The following is a 23,968-nucleotide window of genomic DNA, read 5'->3' on the forward strand; positions in this document are numbered from 1 at the left end:
GATTGCTATTTCGAGGTCCAATTCCGTCCAAATGGTTAAACTTCGACCTCACAGAAAATAATGAAATTATCATCTGAAAATTCAGAAAGCCATTTCTTTTTGAAAAAGGGAACTTTTTCCTGAAAATTATTTCAAAAGTTGTCAAATTATTTTCAATTGCAAAATATTTGCAAATTTCTGAAGTGGTTGTAATTGCCACCAAAACTGGAAATTCATGTAGCCTATAGACTATAATATAATCACTCAAAATTTATTTCAACATGTTTGATGTTTATAGCACAAAACTAGACAGGACCAAACTTTTTTAGAAAATTTTATGTTTAAGTCTTCCCAACATCATGTTTCTGCACCGTCCTAGACCTGGCGAAGATGAAGATGATTTATTGGAGTTTCAAGCAAAATTTTTGGCAAGTGGTGAAAAATCATCCGTGAAAGTTATTTCCAGTCACAGGGCACATGAAACAAGAACTCAGAAACAAATTGACAAAGATGTTGTTCATCTTGAACCTGAGGAAACGTTTAATTTGCACTCACCTCAGGTCAGCAAAAATTTGAAGAAATGTGAAAGGAAGTTTCCTGCTAAACGTAAGGAAACTAATAATTGGCTAACAGTTTTTGTACTTTCGATGGGATAATTTATCTGAATACATTTGGCTAGATTATCTACATCATTATCTAGATTAGATGTGTCAACATTGGTGATTCTATCGGTGGTTCTATTCTATTGGTGATTCTATCCTGAAATCTCCTTTTCTGATAACTATGGCACCCAAAAATTCTTGTAAAGTTTGTATCAAACTATGTAAACCAAAGCAAAGATTTGTCCAATGTGATATTTGTGATTATTGGCTACATTTAAAATGCATCGGTTTAACTTCTAAACAATTTTCTATACTTGTGAACAGTAACCAACCTTTTTTTTGTGCAAGTTGTTTACAGGATGTGTTACCATTTCAAAGAATTTCTGATAATGATTTGCTAAACCTAATTAACATTGATGTTGATTGTGAAGTGAAGTGCAACACATCACACGACAGCAACTGCCTGGAATCAAATGTTAAGGATAATCAACCAAAATGCTCAAAAAATATAACAAACCAATTAAAACCAGAACCAAATACACAATATTTTAACTATAAACAATTGCAAGAAACTGTTACAAGTTTCAAAAGTAGTTTGTGTTTGTTTCACTTTAATACAAGAAGTCTACGGAAAAACAAAGAAAACATTGAAGAATTTATTCAACTTGTCAATCATTCTCCTGATATTCTTGCCATTTCAGAAACAAAAATTGGTCCTAACTCGTTCCTTAATTATTCCTTACCAGGCTATGTCTTGCTACATAAGGATTCTTGTAGCAGTGCTGGTGGTGTTGCACTTTACTTAAAACAAGGCAATATATTTAATGAGCGAAAAAACCTTTCGATTGATGTACCCAATTGTGAAAATCTTTGGGTGGAAATTGTGCAAAAAACTCACCAAGTATTATTGTAGGAGTCATATATCGTCATCCTAGTTACGCTTTTTCTGCATTCAAAGACAAAATAATTGATTCTTTAAACAAATTAGAAAGCTCTCGATGTAAATACATAATTTGTGGAGACATAAATATTGACTTGTTAAAGGCTGCAAAGTCTCCTGCAGTATTAAATTATAACGAAGCCCTTGAAGCTGCAGGCTGCCAGTCATTGATAACAAGTGCAACTAGATGTTGTGGAGAATCTAATCCAAGCCTACTAGATCACATCTACACAAACATAACTTGTAACCAAAATGCCTATGGCATTTGCTTACATGACATCTCTGATCATCTACCTATTTTCTTATGTGTTAAAAATAAAAATGTAGTGTGTAATTCACCCACCAAAAAAATTCGTAGCTTAAAAAACTTTTGTCTTGACAGCTTCTTATGCGATTTAGAGTCTAATTTGAATGAAGTAAATACTGATTGTGATGATGCTGACAACTTGATGCACTCTTTTATTATGCGATTTCAAGTAACACTAGATAAACATGCATCACTTAGAAACATGTCGAGAACTGAAATTAAGCTCTCTAACTCTAACAAACCATGGATAACAAAAGGCATTCATAAATCTATTAAAACAAAAAACAGACTATTTAGATATTGGATAAAAAATAAAAATGAATCAGCAAAGAGGAAATACAGCTTATTGCAATATTGCAATAAGCTGAATCATTTGAAACAATCACTGAAAAATCAACATTATAAAAAAAGTTTGAAGAAACAAAAAGTGACTCCAAGAAAACATGGAAGATCATTCATGAGATGATAGAGGGGAAAAGAAATTCGAATAATAAAAAGCTTCCTTCAACTATTACTATAAATGATAAAAGCTATAAAACAGATTCTATTGAATTCATTAATTTATTAAATAATTACTTCACAAATATTGGAACTTCAATGGCAGCTAAAATTCCAAATTCAAATGTAAATTTTGAATCATTCATGTTAAACAGAAAGTGTTGTTCTTTTGGCTTTCCTGATATAAATGAGATAGAAGTATCTGATGCTATAAGGAGCCTCAAAGCAAATAAAGCTTCAGGCATTTTTGAAATACCTTCTAAATTTATCAAAATGGCTAATGTAATCATATGCCCTTTTTTAACAAAAGTAGGCTACTGAATAAATGTTTTGCAAGAAATCTTTCCTGATGTACTCAAAAAGAGTCTGATAATACCTGTACCAAAAGTTAGTTCACCTTTACACTTTACAGATTTGCGACCAATTTCTTTATTGCCAACTTTTGCCAAAATCTTCGAATTTTTTTTATATAAACGGATGATGAATTTTATTGACAAATATAATATTATATTAACCCCAGCTCAAGATGGTTTTCGTGAAAATGATTCAACAACCTTAGCATTGACAAAAATTTATGATGAATTACTTTCTAACTTGAATGATCACAAATACGCATGCTCGGTTTTTGTTGATTTAAGTAAAGCTTTCGATACAGTTGATCATGGCATACTTTTAAAAAAACTTCACCATTATGGCTTTCGTGGCAAGTTTTTAAACGTTTTAACATCTTATCTAACAAATAGAATGCAAAGTACAAAAATTAACGGTAAGAATTCTAATTTCAATGTTGTTAAATGTGGTGTCCCACAGGGGTCAATCCTTGGTCCCTTGCTTTTTCTTCTTTATGTGAATGATCTTCCAAATGCATCTTCTTTTTCAACTACACTTTTTGCTGATGACTCAAACTTTCATATGTCAGATAAATGTATGTCATCTCTCCAAAAAAATGTCAATAGTGAAATAGGAAAAATTGATGTGTGAATGAAATCCAATAAACTTTCATTAAATTATAGTAAAACTACTTATATGATCCTCTGCAACAAAAAAAGTGCAGCAGAAAATTTTAGTCTGTCCATCAGTGGCCGATCCATCGAAAGGAAGAAATGTATAAACTATCTAGGTGTAACTTTGGATGAGCGATTGACATGGGATAGTCATATTATTTATCTTAGAAAGCAGCTTGCAAAGGTCTGCGGCATAGCATTTAAGCTGAGATACATTGCCCCTTTAACAATATTACAAACTTTATATTATGCTTTGTTTCAATCCAAGATCCAATACTCGATTATAAATTGGGGAAGAGCAAACTCTACATTGCTTGCTCCACTACAAGACAAGTGTTACAAAACAAGTTCATTCAATCCTGCTTATTTTTGCCGAGGTCAACAAATACAACTGTTCTTTATCACCAATTTAATGTGCTCAGAATTGACGATATTATTAAATTAGAGACTGCAAAATTTATGTACAACAATGTGCACAAAATGCTGCCCCGGGCCTTTGCTGGCTGCTTTATTTTTGTAAACGAAATTCACCATCATAAAACCCGTCAGAATCAAAAGAATGATTTATATTTGCCTTCTACAACGTCAAACTCTGGTAAGAAGATGCTATGTTTTAATGGAGTGAAACTATGGAATCAAGTACCAAAAGAAATAAAAGAAAAGTCGTGTAATGTTTTTAAATTTAAATATAAATGTTTATTAAAGAATTTGTACAATGATCACTCCTGAAACGTATCATCCGCTTATTTCTCTACACAGTTTTTTTAGGTTGCTCTGTGTTATTCCATTGTTAATGTATTATGTAAAGTGCTGGTATTGTGCTATATGTGTTAATGTTCTTAATTTTGGGTCTTTTGTTTAAATGTTTGGGTGGCAGCTGACTTTGGTGACCTTTTGGTCTTTCGCTGCCATCCTTGTTGTGCAAATTATTTGTGTTTATTGAGTTTTTGCTTTTTGTGTCTTTCTTTTTCGCCAACAAAAAAATAAACTGAACATCGCAGCACAGCGGGGTCAAGGTAGACCAAAACTTTCTTGAGAAGAACTTGTAAAACGTGACCTTGTAGCCCTGAACATGGACTCTGCCAAACCAATAAATCGCGAGGTGTGGAGGGGAAGACTTCATTCTCGACAGACAGACAGGCCATACCCTCGACATGAGGATTAATTCATGGCCTGTGTAAACTACAATCAAAATTGGTTGATGATGATGATCTTTTTACACCAGATTTTCAACTGGTTCAGATTTCCAAGATTTTTTAAGAAATTGGCTATTTGTATGGTGTTGTATGTATTCTAAACTTGTAGACCACATGGTACTTGACTTTAGGTCTTGATTGCAACATTAACATTAACCCTTAACTATTTGCGCTGGTGTATACACCAAGGATCTCAAACACGCAGGCCACATTTTGAACTTTCAAGCAATTAACAGTTAAAATTCTTATTTATCCACTGAACAAGATAAAATTCACTCTAAAACTGCTCAAAAAGTGCCCATCAAACTTCACACGCCTTTTCTGTTTTTACTCTCAATCTGTTTAGGAGATGAAATCTGGGGCGAAGTGTTCAGGGCCGAAATAGGTTGCATTCATTAACTATTATACATATTCCAAAAGATCAAGTAAAGCTGTGAAAAGCCTACTATATGTCCTTAGAAATTACAGAGAAAAATTTGTTTTGGGACCATTGGACCTCATGGTAGACACTAGACAGAGGGTTAAAATAGCATTGTGCTTGTGGTATGGAGAAAAAGGTCAAACTCTGTATAAAATTTTGTATCTGTATTTTCAATTGCATGTGTTATTTTACAATTCTGACTGATTTCTACAGTGTCTTTATTTCATATTTAGAAAGACCAGTTTCACACAAAGATGTCGAAGCAGAAATGGATCACTATGACACTCACATCACTGCTGTGTTAGGTGATGTAATCAAGGAGCGTGAAATAAGTTGTTTTCCAACATTTCCGGGCCTAGTTAATGTGGCAAATCCACAAGCAACCAGACGATCCTGGCTGAAAACCTTCCAGAAGAATTCGTAAGTTTACCTGAACTGTTTAAAACTAGAACCATCATGCTTTCGAATCACTTGTCAATCACCATAGAGTTAATAAGCTTATATCACTATCAGGTCTCAAAAATTTGTGTTTTTAAAAATAAGTTAATATCATGTTTTTGCGTTCACTCACAGAAAAATAACGCACACAAGGTCCTGAAACATGTTTGTGGTTGTAGCCTACTTGAATGCACTGCTTTCCAAGTATGGTCTGCTACTATTTGGAGAATCCGATTCGGAGACAGCTTTTTTCGAAGACTATCTGCATCACATGAAGCCATGTTCAATGGGAATGGTGTTCATTTTTTTTCAATTTGTAGATTAAAGAGTATCTTTGCTGTACAATATGAAGAAGAAAAGAATGCATGCTTGAATGAAGATGCTGGAAAATTGATGAAGAACCCACCTCAGAAGTTTAAACCTGTTCAAACAATAACGAATTCCAGGTTTCCATGTTCTTTCTAATTTTAAGTATGTAAAGTTGTGTGTTTGTATCAATGGTTCACATTCCCAATGGGGTGCAGGCCTTTAAGCTCCCTTATTTTTCCGACAATCACGCATGTCCTACCAGCGCTTCTTCCTGCCGGATAAATTCTTGCGCTTGGCTGCCAAAATAAAAATTCGATAATAATTACCAGATTTTTTTTAAAAAAAATTTAAAAAAATCTGGTAATTAATATCGTGTTGTTGCGTTCACTCAGGTAAGGACAACGCAAGCAAAACCCTAAAACATATTTGCAATTAAATGCAGTGCTATCCAAGTAGGTGTAAGGGTAGTCTTCGGGTTTTTAAAGGTTGATGCTCAGACTTTTATCAGCAATATTTTTCAGAGAGACTTTACCTTGTTTGTGAAAAACAGTTGCGAATGTGAGTGAAGAGAAAAAACTTTCAAGTACAAATGCGAGCGAATAAAATGTTTAAAATACGAACGAGAGTAAAGAAAAAGAATGTTGCAAATACCAACCCAGACAGCAAATCAGTTGTTTTTTACTTTAAAAATTACCACGTTTGTAGGCAATCTTCAGTCGCCGGCTTCCAAATGTCAACATTTCTCTACTGCATTCCCAGACAACAAATCAAGCGTTTTTTTACATTGATTCAATCTGTGTACTGAGTACATTCAATCAATGTAAAAAACGATTGATTTGTTGTCTGGGAATGCAGTGGAGAAATGTCGGTTTTAATCTAACAAAGATGAAACTTGAGTATGGTGTCTTTCATTTTCGTTCAAACGTTTTCGTAGCTCGCTCCTGAAAGCAATGACTTAGTGTAATAGTGTATATTTCCTGAAAGAACCAACAAGCTTTCGGAATAAGAACATTTCTGTTTAGCATCAGAACCTGTGCAATGTGCATAGATTTGCAGAGTCATGCATTGACAAAACGTTTATAAAGGATGTTCCAATAGCTTGCAGGCCTCGAAATTTGTTTTTGTTGACAGCGGACATTGGACAAACGTGTCTGGTCTGAGCAGCTATCTCGGCGGACAAATTAAGTTTCACGGCGGACACACCAGCTTTAGCGTCGATCGTCAAGCTTAATCACTTTATCTTGATAATTCTTTACCATTTGAGAACTATAGCTAAGGTTTAGAAGGTTTTTTAAAATTTCAGTGAAGTCACTCTGAAAGGCTTTCATCAGATCAACGACGTGCGCTTGAAGAGTCAAAGCGCCGTGTAGCTAGGGATGGGCAAAATAGAATACCGAATATAGAATAACCGGTTGTGAAGCCTAACCGGTTTCAAAATGCATATAAAATCGGATATTTGAAACCGCTTTTACGATCGACGTCGTACTACTCCGTTTGGTTGTAACGAATTCGCTGCAGCGAAAGTAGAATTGTTTATCGATTTAGTGCGATGCGGCGTAGGAAAAACGCATGAGTTTCGTTATTTGCATTAAAGAGGTCTTGTCAAACGCTTTGTAGTCCTCACAGTCTTGTGGAAGTACGTACGAGTAGTTGGCTTTGTCTTAGCTTTTACTATCGCAGTCATCGAAATTAGCGTCGGCATTCGGCAATTGCCGAGGCAATTGCCGACCCAGATGCATGAATGGCGCATTAGCCTTAGCGTCGGCAATAATAATGCCGATTGCCGAAGCCACACGAGCGTTCGTAAGAACCACAAGACTACAAAAAAAATTTTTTTTTTCTTAGTCTACACCAGACTAGGAAGTGGATTCAATCTTACTTTTGCACTTCCTACTTCGCCGGCGCTTAGACATGTGCCCGCCTGGGAGAATTAAATCTTTTATAGAAATATCCTATTTGCATTGATTTAACGCCAGTAGACGTCAAATTGTTGTAAGCATCTACTCCTTATTGCGCCTCGCTTTCCGTTATCTCGTCCAGCTGATACAGCATCTGATGATACCGACTCTGACTAGTTCTTTATCAAACAGACTTTGTGTTTCTCGCAGTGTCCCAATTATGTCGAAATTATGTTAGCTTATACGTAAATCGAGGCAATCTTCTAGCAGGGAGCTGTTAATTTGTTACCAGTACCTGGTTGAGCAATTAACGTTATTTTATGATAATTTAATGTTGCTAGATGTCGAATTAATGTAAAACAAACGTAAATTTCTTATTGGGCATTGTTACGAAATATAACCCGCCGGGAAATTATATCAATAATCAATTTGTGCTGACTCGAACGTTGAATCAACCCAAAATTAACTTACTTCCTTCCTCCCCCTCCGAGAGTTATTTAACGTGAATTACCGTAACAGCGTGCGTATCGCGTTGCTCGCTTTATCGCTACTTTTGGTATTATTACATCATAACAAATCAAACAATGCGGCCGTGATAGACTAATAATAATAATAATCATGCTTTTATTTGCGCCCATTGCGATAACATACAGTAGGCTACACTGCGATCACAGATGCGATACAACAGACGACAGGAAGCAGCGAAGTGACATATAGTCTTCGAGTCAGCTGCTTCCCTTATTTTGGCTTGCCTTTAAGTGTCTTTCGCCGAGACACAGCCGTGTGCTCTGGAGCGGTGTCGAACCCACGTCCTTTCGAACGTCGCGCAGACGTTCTCACCACTCGGCTACGCAGCCGAGTATAAGACTACTCTAGTATATTTTTCGCTTCTCGTTTTGCATGTTTTGGTACAATCTTTTCGTAATAAACGTTTACAGCAATTGCCGAGGCAATTTCAACTTTTGCCGTTTGGCCTCGGCAGCGTTTTTGCCGAAGTAAAAATATGCTAATTTTGAAGACTGACTATGCCAGTACAGTGACATAGACGACTTGCTGAGCTGTGGGATTGAAGATACTACATGCAGTAGTGAAGATGAATCAGCAAATCTGGCTTCCCCTCCTTCAGAAATAGATACCTATCTCACGTTGTTGAAAGCATCCACTACATCTGTTGAAAACGCCCTAGTTTGGAGGAAAGCAAACAAAAAACAATTTTCTTGTTTATATCAGTTGGTTTCAAAATATTTTTGTTTACCTACCACATCTGCTTTTTCAGAGAAATGTTTTTCAAGTGCAGCTTTAACTGCCACCTAGTTGAGATCCCGTTTAACTGGTGAACATTTAGAAGGCCTAAATTTGTTGCAACGCAATAAGCACTTTTTGTGATGTTCATTGTTTTTGTAAACTCATAAAAATCATCAAAATGTGTCCATGGTTAAAACTGTCAATTATTCTAGAATAGATATATGTATTCTATATTCGGTTTCAGTATTCTAGAATAGCTAAATATTCTATTTTGCCCATCCCTACGTGTAGCTGCTTAATACACCTCATAGCTGAACTTGCACCGAACGAGGTCGTGTGGCTTCTTACGTCACAATGCTCTGGGCACGAGTCGGAAAACTTCTACACTAACGCTACTATTTTCTGCTGTGCAAAGTTTCACTGGGCTTTTTTCTTTAGGTTCATTTTTGCGTGTCATGTGAGCGAAAGTGAATTTTCCTTGGGCCTTTTCTTTTTTACTGTAATACCAAAGCTTAACAAATTTTGTAACCAACCTTGCCTTATCAGTATTACGGTACTCGGAGATCAAAGCTAGACGTTGTGACGTAAGACTTGAACTAAGTTGCGTGTGATCAGTGTAGAAGTATGCTACTGGACTGGTACTCCCATCGATTCTTGGCGAAGAATTTACCTTTGCTACGCTGATTCAATGTCATCAATCGTTGAAGCAACGTAAAAATCGGAAGTTTTCCTGCTTGAATGGAAACTAAGGGATACGATACAGTATTCACATTTTGTAGATGCGCGCTAGAATGCGCGGGAAATTATATTCTCGAAACAATTGTTCGAGCTATGCAATGACGATTTGTATCGCTAGTTCCTGTGTTATTTCTCGGCGGACAAATATGACCGATCTAAATGGTACTTCTCGCGGACATCACATGCTGTGACAGCGGACATGACCGCCGTATCCGCCATGAATTTCGAGGCCTGGCTTAGAACGATGCTAAATGTGAATTAGGCTTAAACGTTAAATAATTTTTAACCTCTTTTCAGATTTAACAAATTAAGTTATTGACAATTTCACCCATGACAAGATTAACAATTGAACAACGTGTTAGAGTTATTGAAGCCTATTACGAAAATCGGAATGGCCCGTTTCGGCGAGTCCGATTCGGCGAGTCCGATTCGACTAGTCCGATTCGGCGAGTGCCCTATTCGGCGAGAGCCCTTTTCGGCGAGTGCCCTATTCGGCGAGTTTTTGAAATTTTTAAAAGGAAATTATCGGGTACCGTAGCCTAATTGCAATTGCCGTTTTTACATCGTTTTAACGTCGCTAAACGTTGAAATCGTGCAGAAAGGAATAAAAATAAAATGTTTGAACTATTAAATTAAAATTCGTCATGTCAGTTCAGTTGTTTTTATTTCTGACCATCATATGAAAAACAATACACGTCAACATAGCAAAGGTGTAGAAAAAGGTAGAAGCGACAAAACGCGAACGTTAAAACGTGCTTGTGACCGAAGTAAGTTATTGAGTTGAAAGAAATTTAGCAAGGTTGCATCACCTTCAAAAAAATTTAAGATATGAAGGAAAAATAAAACAAAGAAAATGTTACAAAAAAAATAATGTTTATGTCTATAAGTTAGTACTTTTGAATAGTTAAAATCATAGGCGTCTAACTATTTTTTTGGCCGTGGGGGCGAAAGCGTGTTTCATCAGCAGCAACGTAAATTCAGCGAAATGTCACGCAGATGGATGACATAATTATGTCGTCACACTAGGATTGCTTTTATTGCCACACTCGGAGTTATCGCTACGTTCGACCTACCGTTAATTATTATAAACAAAGCTCGACCAAAACACATGCTATGCGTCTGCGTTGGCTAGCGGTTGATGGACTGCGACTCTTTAAGCTAAGCGCAACATAAAGTTTAGCAACGAACTAGATTTATTAGCATGAAACAAGAGACGAAAAGGTTTACTAAAAGGTATACTGTAAATGGAATGAAAATACTAACTTGATCATACGCTTGAAAATATACCTGTTGAAAGCAAAATCATTCATGTTTACATCAATTCAACAGCACGTCACCTTTAATAAATTTAAAAGTTGCTGACATCCGTAAACAGCCCTTGAAAAATAGTTAGAGAGACGTTTGATTAAGTTTTCGACTTGACATTGCTCCCTTTTCACTACAATATCGCAACTTATGGCTGACCAGCTTTCAAGTTCCAATTCGCTGTAATACGCCCGTTTTCGTGTTGCAGATGAAACAAAAGATGCGCATATTCCCCGCCTTTGATCGGGTTTCTATGGCAACGGACGTGTGTGCGCCATGCAGTTTGCGCGAGTCCGTTGTTGTGTTGATTATGCCGCGTGTGCGACTGTGGGCAGTGCGGTTTGTACCAGCCCTTGTTACGTTGGTTAGTGGTAACCTCGGGCCGAGACTTCAAGTTCATTTTCACAGCAACCGATTCACTGCCGCGACAATTCTCTGCAGAGGTTTCGACTTTCGAAAGCGACATCGAGTCTGTTTGCAAGCGCATTAAGCTAAACGCACGCTGCGTCAACGTAGCAAATTATGTTGTTTTTGGGTGCATTCAACATCTGATGACATTGAATCGACGCAAAATGGTAGATTTTTGCTATGTCACAGGCAGCAAAATCAGTCATTTTTACATGATTCAACGTCTGCAGACGTTAAATCAACGTAAAAATGACAGATTTTTTTTGTCTGGGGTGGGATTGTAGCATCGCTACTCGTTCTAGTGATTATTTACTGCGAAGCTGTTGCGGTTTGTATTTAAAAATGTTTTCCTGCTGCCGATCGCTAGTTCATCTATTGTTTTATGTATCAATGCCGCATAAAAAGTTGCTCCCACGCGGAAATATGCGTGGGGGCCTGGCCCCCACGGCTTAGGCGCCTATGGTTAAAATGATTAGTTTGGATCAACAAATGTGTGACCTACACTCCTACAGCTTAGATTGAAAGGAAATTATCGGGTAGGCTACTGTAGCCTAGTTATACTGACCAGCAAAAATTTGTTCCAAGAACCCAGTTAGCCTAACAGTTCATTTTTACATTGTAGTAACAGAATGAAAAGGCTAACCAAATGTGTGGCCTATCGTTTTAACGTCGCTAAACGTTGAAATCGTGTAGAAAAGGGTGCTTTTGCTGACTAGGATACGTTGAAACTGAGAAACATTCACAGAAACCCTACGATACGTTGCATTTTTAAGATAATGTATTCAGACGTTGAATCAATGTACAAATGAAATGTTATGCTAAATGGGTTCTTGGAACAAATCGTAGGGCTTCTATGAATGTTTCTCAGTTTCAAAGTATCCTAGTCAGCAAAAGCTCCCTTTTCTACACGATTTCAACGTTTAGCGACGTTAACACGATAGGCCACACATTTGTTTAGCCTTTTCATTCTGTTACTACAATGTAAACATGAACTGTGTTCTTGGAACAATTTTTGCTGGTCGGGATAACTAGGCTACGGTACCCGATAATTTCCTTTCAATCCAAGCTGTAGGCCACACATTTGTTGGTCCAAACTAATCATTTTAACTATTCAAAAGTACTAACTTATACTTATAGACATAAACATGATCTATTTTTTTTTTTTGTAACATTTTCTTTGTTTTATTTTTCCTTCATATCTTAAATTTTTCTGAAAGTGTTGCGACCGTGCCAAATTTCTTTCAACTCAATAACTTACTTCGGTCACAAGCACGTTTTAACGTTCGCGTTTTGTCGCTTCTACCTTTTTCTACACCTTTGCTATGTTGACGTATTGTTTTTGATATCATGATCAGAAAGAAAAACAACTGAACTGACATGACGAATTCAAGCACGTTTTAACGTTCGCGTTTTGTCGCTTCTACCTTTGCTATGTTGACGTGTATTGTTTTTCATATGATGGTCAGAAATAAAAACAACTGAACTGACATGACGAATCTTAATTTAATAGTTCAAACATTTTCTTTTTATTCCTTTCTGCACGATTTCAACGTTTAGCGACGTTAAAACGATGTAAAAACGGCAATTATAATTACGCTACGGTACCCGATAATTTCCTTTCAAAAATTTCAAAAACTCGCCGAATAGGGCACTCGCCGAAAAGGGCTCTCGCCGAATAGGGCACTCGTCGAATCGAACTAGTCGAATCGGACTCGCCGAATCGGACTCGCCGAATAGTAGCAGACCCTACGAAAATGGACGTTCAAACAGAAATGCATTTCGCGCACTTCGCGATTATTTTGGTCAGCATAATCGACCAACCGAGAGTGCAATTGGGAAAATTGTTCATTGAAAAAAGTGCTATGGATGTCGAAAACTTGTGGTTCCAACAGGACGGCGCCACATGCCACACAGCCAATGCAACAATGGCTTTATTGAATGAGAAATTCCCAGGTCGCATCATCTCTCGAAACAGCAAAGTGAATTGGCTAGCAAGATCATGCGATTTGACGCCTCTGGATTTCTTCCTTAGGGGTTACCTTAAGAGTAAGGTCTATGCCAACAAGCCGACAACAATTGAACAGCTGAAGGATGAGATAATAAGGCATATTGGTGAGATCGAGGAGCAATTATGCAGAGATGTCATTAAAAATTTTGACCATTGAGTGGAGGTGTGCCGCCGAAGCCTTGGCGAACATTTGAGCAATATTATTTTTCACACATAATTGCCATGTGTCAAATAACATAATTCCATAAAGAAATCATTAAAATTTACCCAAGTTAACATTGTTTTATTTACTGTTTTTATTTTTCACACATAATTGTCATGTGCCAAATAACATAATTCCATAAAGAAGTCAATAAAATTTATCCAAGTTAACATTGTTTTATTTACTGTTTGTATCGATCCGTCTTAATGAAACACCCTTTAGTTTATAGTTCAGGAGTTGGCAAACTTGTTCAATAAACGAGTCACTCACCAAAAACTACAAAACACCAGTTGTTAGAAAGATAGCTCCGGCTCTGATGTATTTCATATATAATTATTCCATGGTACGAATGGTTTTTGAACATTGATTGTGTTGTTTTGTTTGTGATTATGTTGAAACGCTAGATATTCCAAATTGAGCGTTCAAGCCGTTCATACTTAAACCTCAGTTTTTGATCACAAAAAGAAGAGTTACAAGCATGCCAATTGGAATCCATTTTTGAGTTAATCTGATAATAAAGAGTCTAGCTAGTTATTTGATCCTTTTAAATTATAAGTTAACAGCTATTGCGATAATTACAGTAACCTAGAATCAAAAAAATTTACATCTTCTAAAAATTAACTGTCATCAAAGGGAGTGAATAAGAATAAAATTAAAAAATTCCTACACATACCTAAAAAATACCTTATTGAAGCAATTTTATGCAAAAAATGTACAAACGTTTTGTAATTATTTTTCTACATAAGATTAGATTTACCCAAGGTCATGAACTTGACCATAACCACACACACCTCCGGGCCAGAGCCACTATCACATGCGGCCTGGAGCCAGAGTTGAAAAAAAATAGCCGGATTTCAGTCAGACTCGAATCGGCGGTTGTAAATATCCTGTTGTATTCTGAGATCAGGACTAAAGTTGATCCCCCCCCCCCTTGTTTAAGACATTATTTCTTTTAGATTTTAGTTCAATATAATAAAATTGTTATTTTTTAATTCAGGACTGCCAGTGGTGTTGGAGGTAGAGATTTACTGCATGAGGTCCACAAGGAAAATGTGGATAAATTAAGTGGTATGAGCGTAGAAGATATAATAAAAGAGCAAGAGCTGTTAAAAGCAAGATTAGACTCCAAAACTGTTGCTTTTATCAAGCAAAGAAGAGGTAAGCTTGCTCACTGTTTGTTAAATACAGTAAGTGCTGTTCGATCATTGTGATCGAGTCTACAACAGAGCTTGTACCAACTATGTACCTGTATAAAACCAACTTTTCTGCTTAATCTACATGATTAAAACCAAGTATCATTTATAGGCTAACCATTAACCAATTTCAATGAGAAGACAAATGCACGTTTTAGTTTTACATTGTCAGCCCAACTTCAAGGGTAGGTTCTCTCTAGGACTCGCAGTATGCTTTGTGTAAGTAATAATTCACTCCTGTTAAAGTTATAATAATGTTGAAATATGGTCCTTTTTGTAACTTACGTGCACTTTATTTGAATCCACAAATATTTTTTTGAGTCTGCTGTGAAAATTTTGCATCTTGAAGAAGTGAACAACCTCTGTTCTAGATATTTAAACTTGAGAGTGCTGTATTGAGAGTTGAGACAGTTTAATATGTTTATTCCCAAGTTCTACAGAAAGTGACACAACCCTATTTAAAACGCAACTCAAGAACATAAGGTTATCAATTACACAAAATGGCATCTTTGCTACTGTTTATCCGAATTTATCAAGTTTCTAGTCTGCCTAACAGCCTACCTATACTTTGCAAGATCTAGGAAGGTTGTTGCAAGATGTAGAAATTGTTAACAGACACTTAACGCAAAATTTTAGTTGTTAAATATTTGTTTCATTGGTTACGTAATAATAATACAATCAGTTTCTCGATTTCATATTAAACTATACACATTAAACTAAACTCGACACATTGTGGCGCTTCATGAGAGGCCGCTGGGAAACCATCTCAAGGCCTAACCAGTTCCAAGTCACACCAGACACTACGGTACCACCTGGATCAGACCTGACAAGAAAAGAATGGGTAACTCTGAATCGCCTCCGTACTGGCGTTGGTCGCTTCAAGCACAATATGTTTACCTGGGGATTGTGTGACTCACCAGCCTGTATTTGTGGTGACTGTCAACAGCACAGCACATCATAAATCACTGTCCAGTGTTTCGACCTGAAGAACATGTGAATCTCATAGACCCTGATGTGAAGACACTGATCTTGTTGCAACAATTGGGAGATGTTACCTGAATTGCTGTCTCATAAGCAAGAAGAAGAAGAAGATATTAAACTATAAAATTTAGAAATGCTGTATTGCCCACCTGAAACTACGGTCTGCTACTATTTGAAGAAGCCGATTCGGAGAAATCCCAGTTCAGAGAAATCCTTTTTCAGAGAATTCTAAAATGCCACAGCTTCATCTGTTCATTCAAAGGAATTGAGCTTTATAATAGAGATTAACTAAGTGAAGTGTCAGCGAAAAAGTCTTAACTGAAGAAGAAGAAAAACAGTTATCAAACGGCGTTCCATGATTAACAATAAATATAGAAATAGACTATCATAGAAGTTAATCAAATAAACTCTCAGCCAAAAAAAGCAGTGGTCAAACAGTAAATAAGTAAAGTGTCAGCGAAAAATTCTCAACTAAAATCTCAGCAAGAAAAAAATAAATACTTATCAAACGTTAAATGCCCTTCGAAACTACTGTGCCGGTAGGCCATGTTAGGCCGGCTTCCACAAGCCAACATTTCTCCATTCCGTTAGTATTCGAAACGTTTTTTTTTTCTTCACTTGCATTAATTTGCAATATTTTTACTCCAACGAAGCAAAGTATGAGCATTGCTGTAGACCTATAAAAACTTGAATACTCGCTCTACACCTATGCGGGAAGCAGTGCACTTAAATACAACTGCAAATATGTTTGTCCTTTTTTGTGTTGTTCTTTGAGTGAACGCAAAAACACGATATCAATTAATGCATTTTTTAAACACAATTTTTTAACAGATTTTTGTTTTTGGCTGCCGGGCGCAAGAATTTGGTCACCGGAAGCAGCTGTGGTAGGCCATACTTGGTCTCCGGAAAAATAAATGAGCTTAGTGGCCTGCTAGAGTAGCTTAGTTAGGCCTACATCGAATCCAATTTGCTATATTTCCGCCATAGAAAATGAAGCAAACGCAAGATAAAGTCAATGTTTTGTTTGCGACAACATATTATTATGCATCCTCATTAACACGTACACTTTTTGCAGTTGTACGCTGTGTATATTTATTTTTCTTTGTCGAAATGCAGAAGAAACGATATTGTGGAAGTAAAATCACTGTGCCATAACCAACAAAAGGAAAAGGTGGCAAAGCCGTAATGGTTTAAGACATGCATGCAAAGATCCAATTCCAAATTGCTCATCCATACTTGTTACGCATAAATCATTACCATGATCGACATAACAGTGGTGAATCTAGCAATCGCTTCCTTAAAACGTAGTAAATTAGCTTTATTAGCCCAGGCATTGGGCTTGTGGCTGGTGGACAACTTTGCAGAAGCAAAAGGTAAATGTGTAAATGCAGAATCAAAAGGTACCTAATATCCGCATATAAATCAAAAATTTGTTTTGATGTTCAATCAACCTCGTCTTGAGCTACTTGGTCTAGCACTGGTAGTTAAAGGGTTAAATCACATGTAGCATATTGCTCTGGTTTTGCTGCAAAAAGTTTTCATACTTGTTGCAGTCGCTCTTGCCAGGCGTGGTAATAACAAAACACAGCAACTGAAAAAGCTACCTTATACAGTTTAAGCTTCCAAAAACAATACTAATTTTGATGAAGCACAACATTGGCTGCTTGTTAGTATTGAATGACTTACTTGGGCACCAGAATTACTTGAAAATGATTAGTTTGTCTTGCCAAAATTTCTTGTTGACCAGTGTTATAGGTTAGGTTAATTGCCCAAACCTTTTGCATGGGTATGGAAAGGTAAACTCAAAAACCGTCTATCTAAATATTCCCTACAAATTCTGCGAATCGGTTTTCTCCGAATTGGATTCGCCGAAACGAGCCATTCCGCCTGAAATTACTGTGTGACCCACTAGTTGGGAAGCAGAAAGCTAGATGAAGCAGAATTCACTCAAGCGTCTTCAGTACAGCAGCACACATATTACATGCCTTTGTCAGAAAAATAGCGGATTATGGTACATTGAACAAAAAAAGTTGTAGCAGATGCTCCATGTGTCGTGCTTCACTATCCTTTTGATTTGAATTTTCTCTCGCAATGCACCCTTGATCTGTGGGGAAACTGTCAAAATTGTTCGGTCTGCCTGTCGATTGAAGAAGAGCATGTCACAAGAGATTTGAAACAAACTGTTAGTCTTTTTATTTAGACGTGATTGTTTATTTTTATAATGAGAGATGTCGCATTGTCGCTGCATCATGAATTGGTTTTGTTGTAATTTGAACAAAGTTGTTCTGGCACTCAATTAATTGGTGTCTAATGTCTATCATTTTTTTGGGTCTGCTACTATTCGGCGAGTCCGATTCGGCGAGTCCGATTCGGCGAGTTCCCGATTCGGTGAGTTCCCTATTCGGCGAGAGCCTTTTTCGGCGAGTTCCCTATTTTATTATTAAAATCCAACGAGCAATGAGACAAAAGTTCGTACAGTGCTAAACCAAGACAAAAGTTCGTACAGTGCTGATCAGAGAACTGTTGTTTGCCGACGACGCAGCACTGTCAGCACACGTCGAGCACGAGCTGCAGCAGTTGCTCAACCAGTTTGCACACGCCTGTAGGGAATTCGCACTGACCATCAGTATCAAGAAAACAGTAGTCATGGGCCAAGATGTCCCCAAGCCACCTGTTATCACCATAGAACCAGAAGTGCTCGAAGTGACAGACCACTTCACCTACCTTGGTTCAACGGTCACCAGCAACCTGTCCTTAGATAAGGAAATCGACAGACGGATAGCCAGGGCTGCAGGAGTGATGACTCAACTCGGGGCGAGAGTGTGGGACAATAATCTTTTGACACTTAACGCAAAATTCAAAGTGTACCGTGCGTGTGTTCTTAGTACTGTATTTTACGGACCATAAGGCGCACCGGACTATAAGGCGCACTGTCAATAAATTGCTTTGATTAGTTTTTTGTTCATACATAAGGCGCACCGGACTATAAGGCGCACCGGACCATATGGCGCACAGGACCATATATAATAGTATATCGGTACTGGTTTTGAGTGTAGGCAATAAAGCACTACCGCACTTGATCCATACATAAGGCGCATCGGACCATAAGGCGCACGATCAATTTATGAGGAAAAAAAGAATTTAAAGTGCGCCTTATGGTCCGTAAAATACGGTACTCTGCTGTACGGTAGTGAGTCCTGAACCACGTATGCCAGACAAAAAAAACGCCTTGAAAGTTTTCACCTTCGTTGCTGGAGGCGCATTCTTGGTATTTCCTGAAAGGACAGAATACCCAACACCACTGTTCTGGAACGTTCTTGCTCCCTGAGCATGCACCTTCTCCTCTGCCAGCGACGTCTGCGCTGGTTGGGGCATGTATCCAGAATGAAGGATGGGCGCATTCCAAAGGACATTCTGTACAGTGAACTTGCCACAGGGAAATGCCCAGTAGGACGACCTGCACTGCGTTACAGAGACGTTTGCAAACGAGACCTGAAGCTAACTGACATAGACCCTGCCAGCTGGGAACTGATCACAGCAAACCGCAACAGATGGCGCTACGAAGTCAGTGCGGATCTAGCAAAGGGTCAGTCGAGGCGGAGGAAGCAACTAGAGCAAAGAAGAAAAGAGAGACAGCAACCTCAGAACTCCTTTGATTTCATATGTCCAAATTGTGGACGAGACTGCCATGCCAGGATTGGACTTCAAAGCCACATGAGAAGCTGCCATACCCATAGTGCTACCATCATCTGAAAAGATGGAAGGATGCCTACTAATGTCTATCATTTTCTTGGGTCTGCTACTATTCGGCGAGTTCCCTATTCGGCAATTTTTTGAAAATCCAACGACGCCTTCTGCAAATCCAACGATTGAATATTATTCAATATTCAGACATTGAATCAATGTAAATACGAACTCAGGCCTCAAAATTCACAGCGGACAAGCCGGACATGTCCGCCGTCACAGCGTGTGATGTCTGCCGGAAGTACCCTCTAGATCGGTCATAATTGTCCGCCAGAAATAACACAAGAACTAGCGATACAAATCGTCATTGCATAGCATGAACAATTGTTGCAAGAATGCAATTTCCCGCGCATTCTAGCGCGCATCTAGAAAATGTGAATACTGGATCCCTTAGCTTTCATTCAAGCAGAAAAACGTTTGATTTTACGTTGCTTCAACGATTGATGACATTGAATCATCGTAACAAAGGTGAATTTCTTCGCTAAGAATCGATAGGAGTACCGGCACTTCTACACTAATCACGCGCAACTTAGTTCAAGTCTTATGTCACAATGTATGGCTTTGCTCTCCGAGTAATATTGATAAGGAAATGTTGGTTACAAAATTAGAAAATACGAGTAGACTATTACAGCAAGATGCAGCAAAATTTGTTAAGTTTTGGTATTACAGTAACAAAAAGCCCAAGGAAAATTCGCTTTTGCTCACATGATACGCAAAAATAAACCTAAAAAAGCCTCTGAGTGATACTTTGCACAACAGAAAATAGTAGCATTAGTGTAGAAGTTTTCCGACTCGTGCCCAGAGCATTGTGATGCAAGAAGTCACACGACCTCATTCGGTAGAAGTTAATCAGTTATGCGGCGTATTAAGCAGCTACACGGCGCTTTGACTCTTCAAGCGCACGTCGTTGGTCTGATGAAAGCCTTTCAGAGTGACTTCGCTGAAATTTAAAGCCTTCTAAACCTTATAGCTATAGTTCTCAGATGGCGAAGAAATATCAAGATAAAGTGATTAAGTATGACGATCGACGTGAAAACTGGTGTGTCCGCCGTGAGACTTAATTTGTCTGCTCAGACCGGACACGAGATAGCTGCTCAGACCAGACACGAGATAGCTGCTCCGACTGGACACGTTTGTCCGCCGCCAACAAAAACGAATTTCGAGGCCTGCAAACTGTTAGGCTAATTTGGTTCTTTGAATCCCACGTCACCGTCTGTATGCAAACTTAGAATATATTAGTTGTTTTTGTCATCAAATTATCTAGCCTAACTATATTTTTAGAAGTAGTGCTGCCCGACCCTTTTGTTTTTTGTACTAAAATTCGTATCATCAAAACTACTTTACTTCTGTAGCTTTAATGTTTTGTACAAATTGTTGCAACTATCATCTCATTTTCGACGGTATCCGTCATTTTGACAGCTTGTTGTTGATATATTGTTCTTTCGGTTATTATTATCCCGGACGAGCCCCCAGAATGTCACAATTTCTTTCTACCTCTTACCAGGAAAGAGACTTGGAAAGGTTTAATGACGTCAGTTTAATGGGATATTACCGAAAGGCAGTCAATTAAATGTCGAATACTTCTACTGGTGAAATGATAATGAAAATTCTTGAAGGACTTTAGAAAAGGGCTTCTCAACACGGGTCTGCTACTATTCGGTGAGTCCGATTCGGTGAGTCCGATTCGGTGAGAGCCTTTTTCGGTGAGAGCCTTTTTCGGTGAGAGCCCTATTCGGTGAGTTTTTTTTTTTAATTATTGCGCGCCGTAGCCTAATTATCATTGCCGTTATAGGGTTAGGGATAGGGGTTAGGGGATAGAGGTTAGGGGATATGGGTTGGGGGTTTTTGGGGTTGGGGATTTTTGTGTTTTTTTTTGAATTTTTGTTTGAAAATTATCGGGTACCGTAGCCTAATTAAAACCCCTAACCCCCTAACCCAAAAACCCCTAACCCAAACCCCCAAAAACCCCCAAACCCCAAAACCGCAAACCCCAACCTCCAAAAACCCCCAAACCCAAAAAACCCCAACCCCAAAAACCCCCAACCCCAAAACTCCAACCCCCAAAAACCCCCAAACCCCAACCCCAAAAACCCCCAACCCCAAAAACCCCCAACCCCCTAATCCCAAAAACCCCCTATCCCTTAACCCCCAAAAAACCCCAAACCCCAAAAAACCCCAACCCCAAAAACCCCCAACCCCAAAAACCCCTAACCCCCCAACCCCCAAAAACCCCCAAAAACCCCCAAACCCCAAAAACCCCAACCCCAAAAACCCCCAACCCCCAACCTCAAAAACCCCCAACCCCAAAAATCCCCAACCCCCTAACCCCAAAAACCCCCAACCCCAAAAACCCTCAACCCCCTAACCCCAAAAACCCCCAACCCCCTAACCTCTATCCCCTATCCCCTAACCCAGTGGTTCTCAAACTTTTTTTGTTGCGACGCCTCTGGAAAAGTTTTCTGGACTTGCGACGCACCAGCAAATAAACGTACGTAAATAAAGAAATTTATGATTAAAGTTTTGTTTATTGATACAACAACAAAAAGCAATGTATATTATTTAATGTGACGTGTGGACTTGTTTGTTTTCGCAAAGTTCATTGAATCTTGGGAGAATTTTTGAAATTGCCATTCGCATTTCTGTTTCGCCGTTTATTCGTGATCGATATTTGGTTTTATCACCGCCAAGGCAGAAAATCCTGCTTGACATAAATACGACGTGGCGACTGGGATAATAATTCGCAGTGCTTTGTTTCACCTAATCGTCATTCATTGAATCCAAAAATTTTCGGATTTTCTACTACAAAAGGATCACATCTCCATTCGTAGTTTGATAAATTTTCCGGGAAGTATTTTGCAAATTTCGACTCGAGCTTGGACAAATATGTTGGCCAAATGTGCTTCGCAAATTTGAAGGAAAAAAATACACTTGCAACCTCAACTCTTCACTGTTTTCAAACAGAAATAACACCAAGAAAAATGATTCAGAGTTTCCATTTTTTTTTATTTAGTTTGAAGGATAGACTATCCATCCAATACTACGTTAGGGTATCAGCAGTGGCAATTTTTTTAGTTAATTGCGGTGTAATAGGCTAAGTGCATGGAACACATGTGTCCCAGTGGTGCTCAAAGGGTTAACCTCATTTTAATAAGATAAACTGAGTTCAGCCACGTAACGGAACTATTCTGCGACACCTTTGGAAAAGTGAAACGACGCACCAGGGCGTCGCGACGCACAGTTTGAGAACTACTGCCCTAACCTTATAACGGCAATGATAATTAGGCTACGGCGCGCAATAATTTTAAAAAAAAATCTCACCGAATAGGGCTCTCACCGAAAAAGGCTCTCACCGAAAAAGGCTCTCACCGAATCGGACTCACCGAATCGGACTCACCGAATCGGGCCATTCCGCTCAACACAGCTTCTTATTCTGTAACTCTAATTTCGATCACAATTCATATCAGCACTAACTCTCATCTACTTGTATTCAATTACTTTAACTCTCAATGAACAATAATCTCTGCATCTATTACCCACTACCACAACAACAACAATCCACAACTCATAATAATCATAATGCAAATTACACCACTATTTATAGCAGGTTGTTTGGTCTAGTAACTTCGAGAAGGTTACGCTACGTAATGTTACATCATAAGAACTCATTGTTCTGTCAAGTTGCACTACACGTAAACAAGCAAGTTAAAGAAGCTTCCAGATTTGCACGTAGCAGTAGAATGATCTGGAAATACGTCACATAATAAAGATTTCTCAATCAGAGGTTACTACAGGACAATAACCGATAATAACATATCACATAAGAATTCCACAATCAAAACAGCACGTTCGGTCAAGATACAAAGCAGTCCGTCGCGAGACCTCGCACATTGATTGTGACATTTCACTTGTAACTTTTGTAAAACTTTTGGAAAGTGAAATTGATTGAACAAAGTTTATTTGAACAGAAGTAGTATGTTTGTATTTTATTACATTTAATTATATCTCTATTGTTATTTACTTTTTTCTGAATCCGCATGGTCACACTGAGCCAGTTTCCTTCAATATTTGTTTTTCTGGGTCTTTTATGACATCATAGCCAAATTTTTGAATGCGAGACTCTCAAAGTAAAAACTTCGGGAAACTTGTCACTTTTTGAATTTCTTTTGTGTTAAATCGCCCTGGTTGTTCTTGCAAGTGTTAATTGTAGGTCTATTTTACAATAGACAAAATAAAAGTTTTCTTTTTTTTGCTTTCTTTTCTTGGTTTGGTGGCTGTGCATTTTCTACACGATTTAAACGTTTAGCGACGTTAAAACGATGTAAAAACGGCAATTTTTGCTGGTCGGGATAACTAGGCTACAGTACCCGATAATTTCCTTTCAATCCAAACTGTAGGTCACAACACATTTGTTGATCCAAAATAATCATTTTAACTATTCAAAAGTACTAACTTACAGACATAAACATGACGAATGACACATGACGAGTTTTAATTTAATAGTTCAAACATTTTATTTTTATTTTTTCTGCACGATTTTAACGTTTAGCGACGT

The 23,968-nt window shown here is 38.0% G+C and overlaps 1 protein-coding gene across 4 annotated transcripts in view; it reads left to right on the top strand.

The window, feature by feature from the left end:
* The first annotated feature begins 288 nt into the window (after positions 1-288).
* LOC145768186 (RNA polymerase II-associated protein 1-like) overlaps positions 289-23,968 on the top strand; it is a 52,588-nt gene continuing 28,908 nt past the window's right edge. For 3 of the 4 annotated variants that reach the window (XM_082579662.1, XM_082579663.1, XM_082579664.1), the window contains exons 1-4: positions 289-585; positions 5,181-5,367; positions 5,706-5,831; positions 14,496-14,656. In XM_082579662.1, the coding sequence (XP_082435788.1) occupies positions 339-585; positions 5,181-5,367; positions 5,706-5,831; positions 14,496-14,656 (721 nt within the window). In that variant the 5' untranslated portion in view covers positions 289-338. The remainder of the gene's footprint in view (positions 586-5,180; positions 5,368-5,705; positions 5,832-14,495; positions 14,657-23,968) is intronic. The other variant, XM_082579666.1, reaches the window with a different exon arrangement.

This window comes from Aplidium turbinatum, chromosome 4, assembly GCF_918807975.1.
Source record: "Aplidium turbinatum chromosome 4, kaAplTurb1.1, whole genome shotgun sequence".
Lineage (NCBI taxonomy): Eukaryota > Metazoa > Chordata > Ascidiacea > Aplousobranchia > Polyclinidae > Aplidium > Aplidium turbinatum.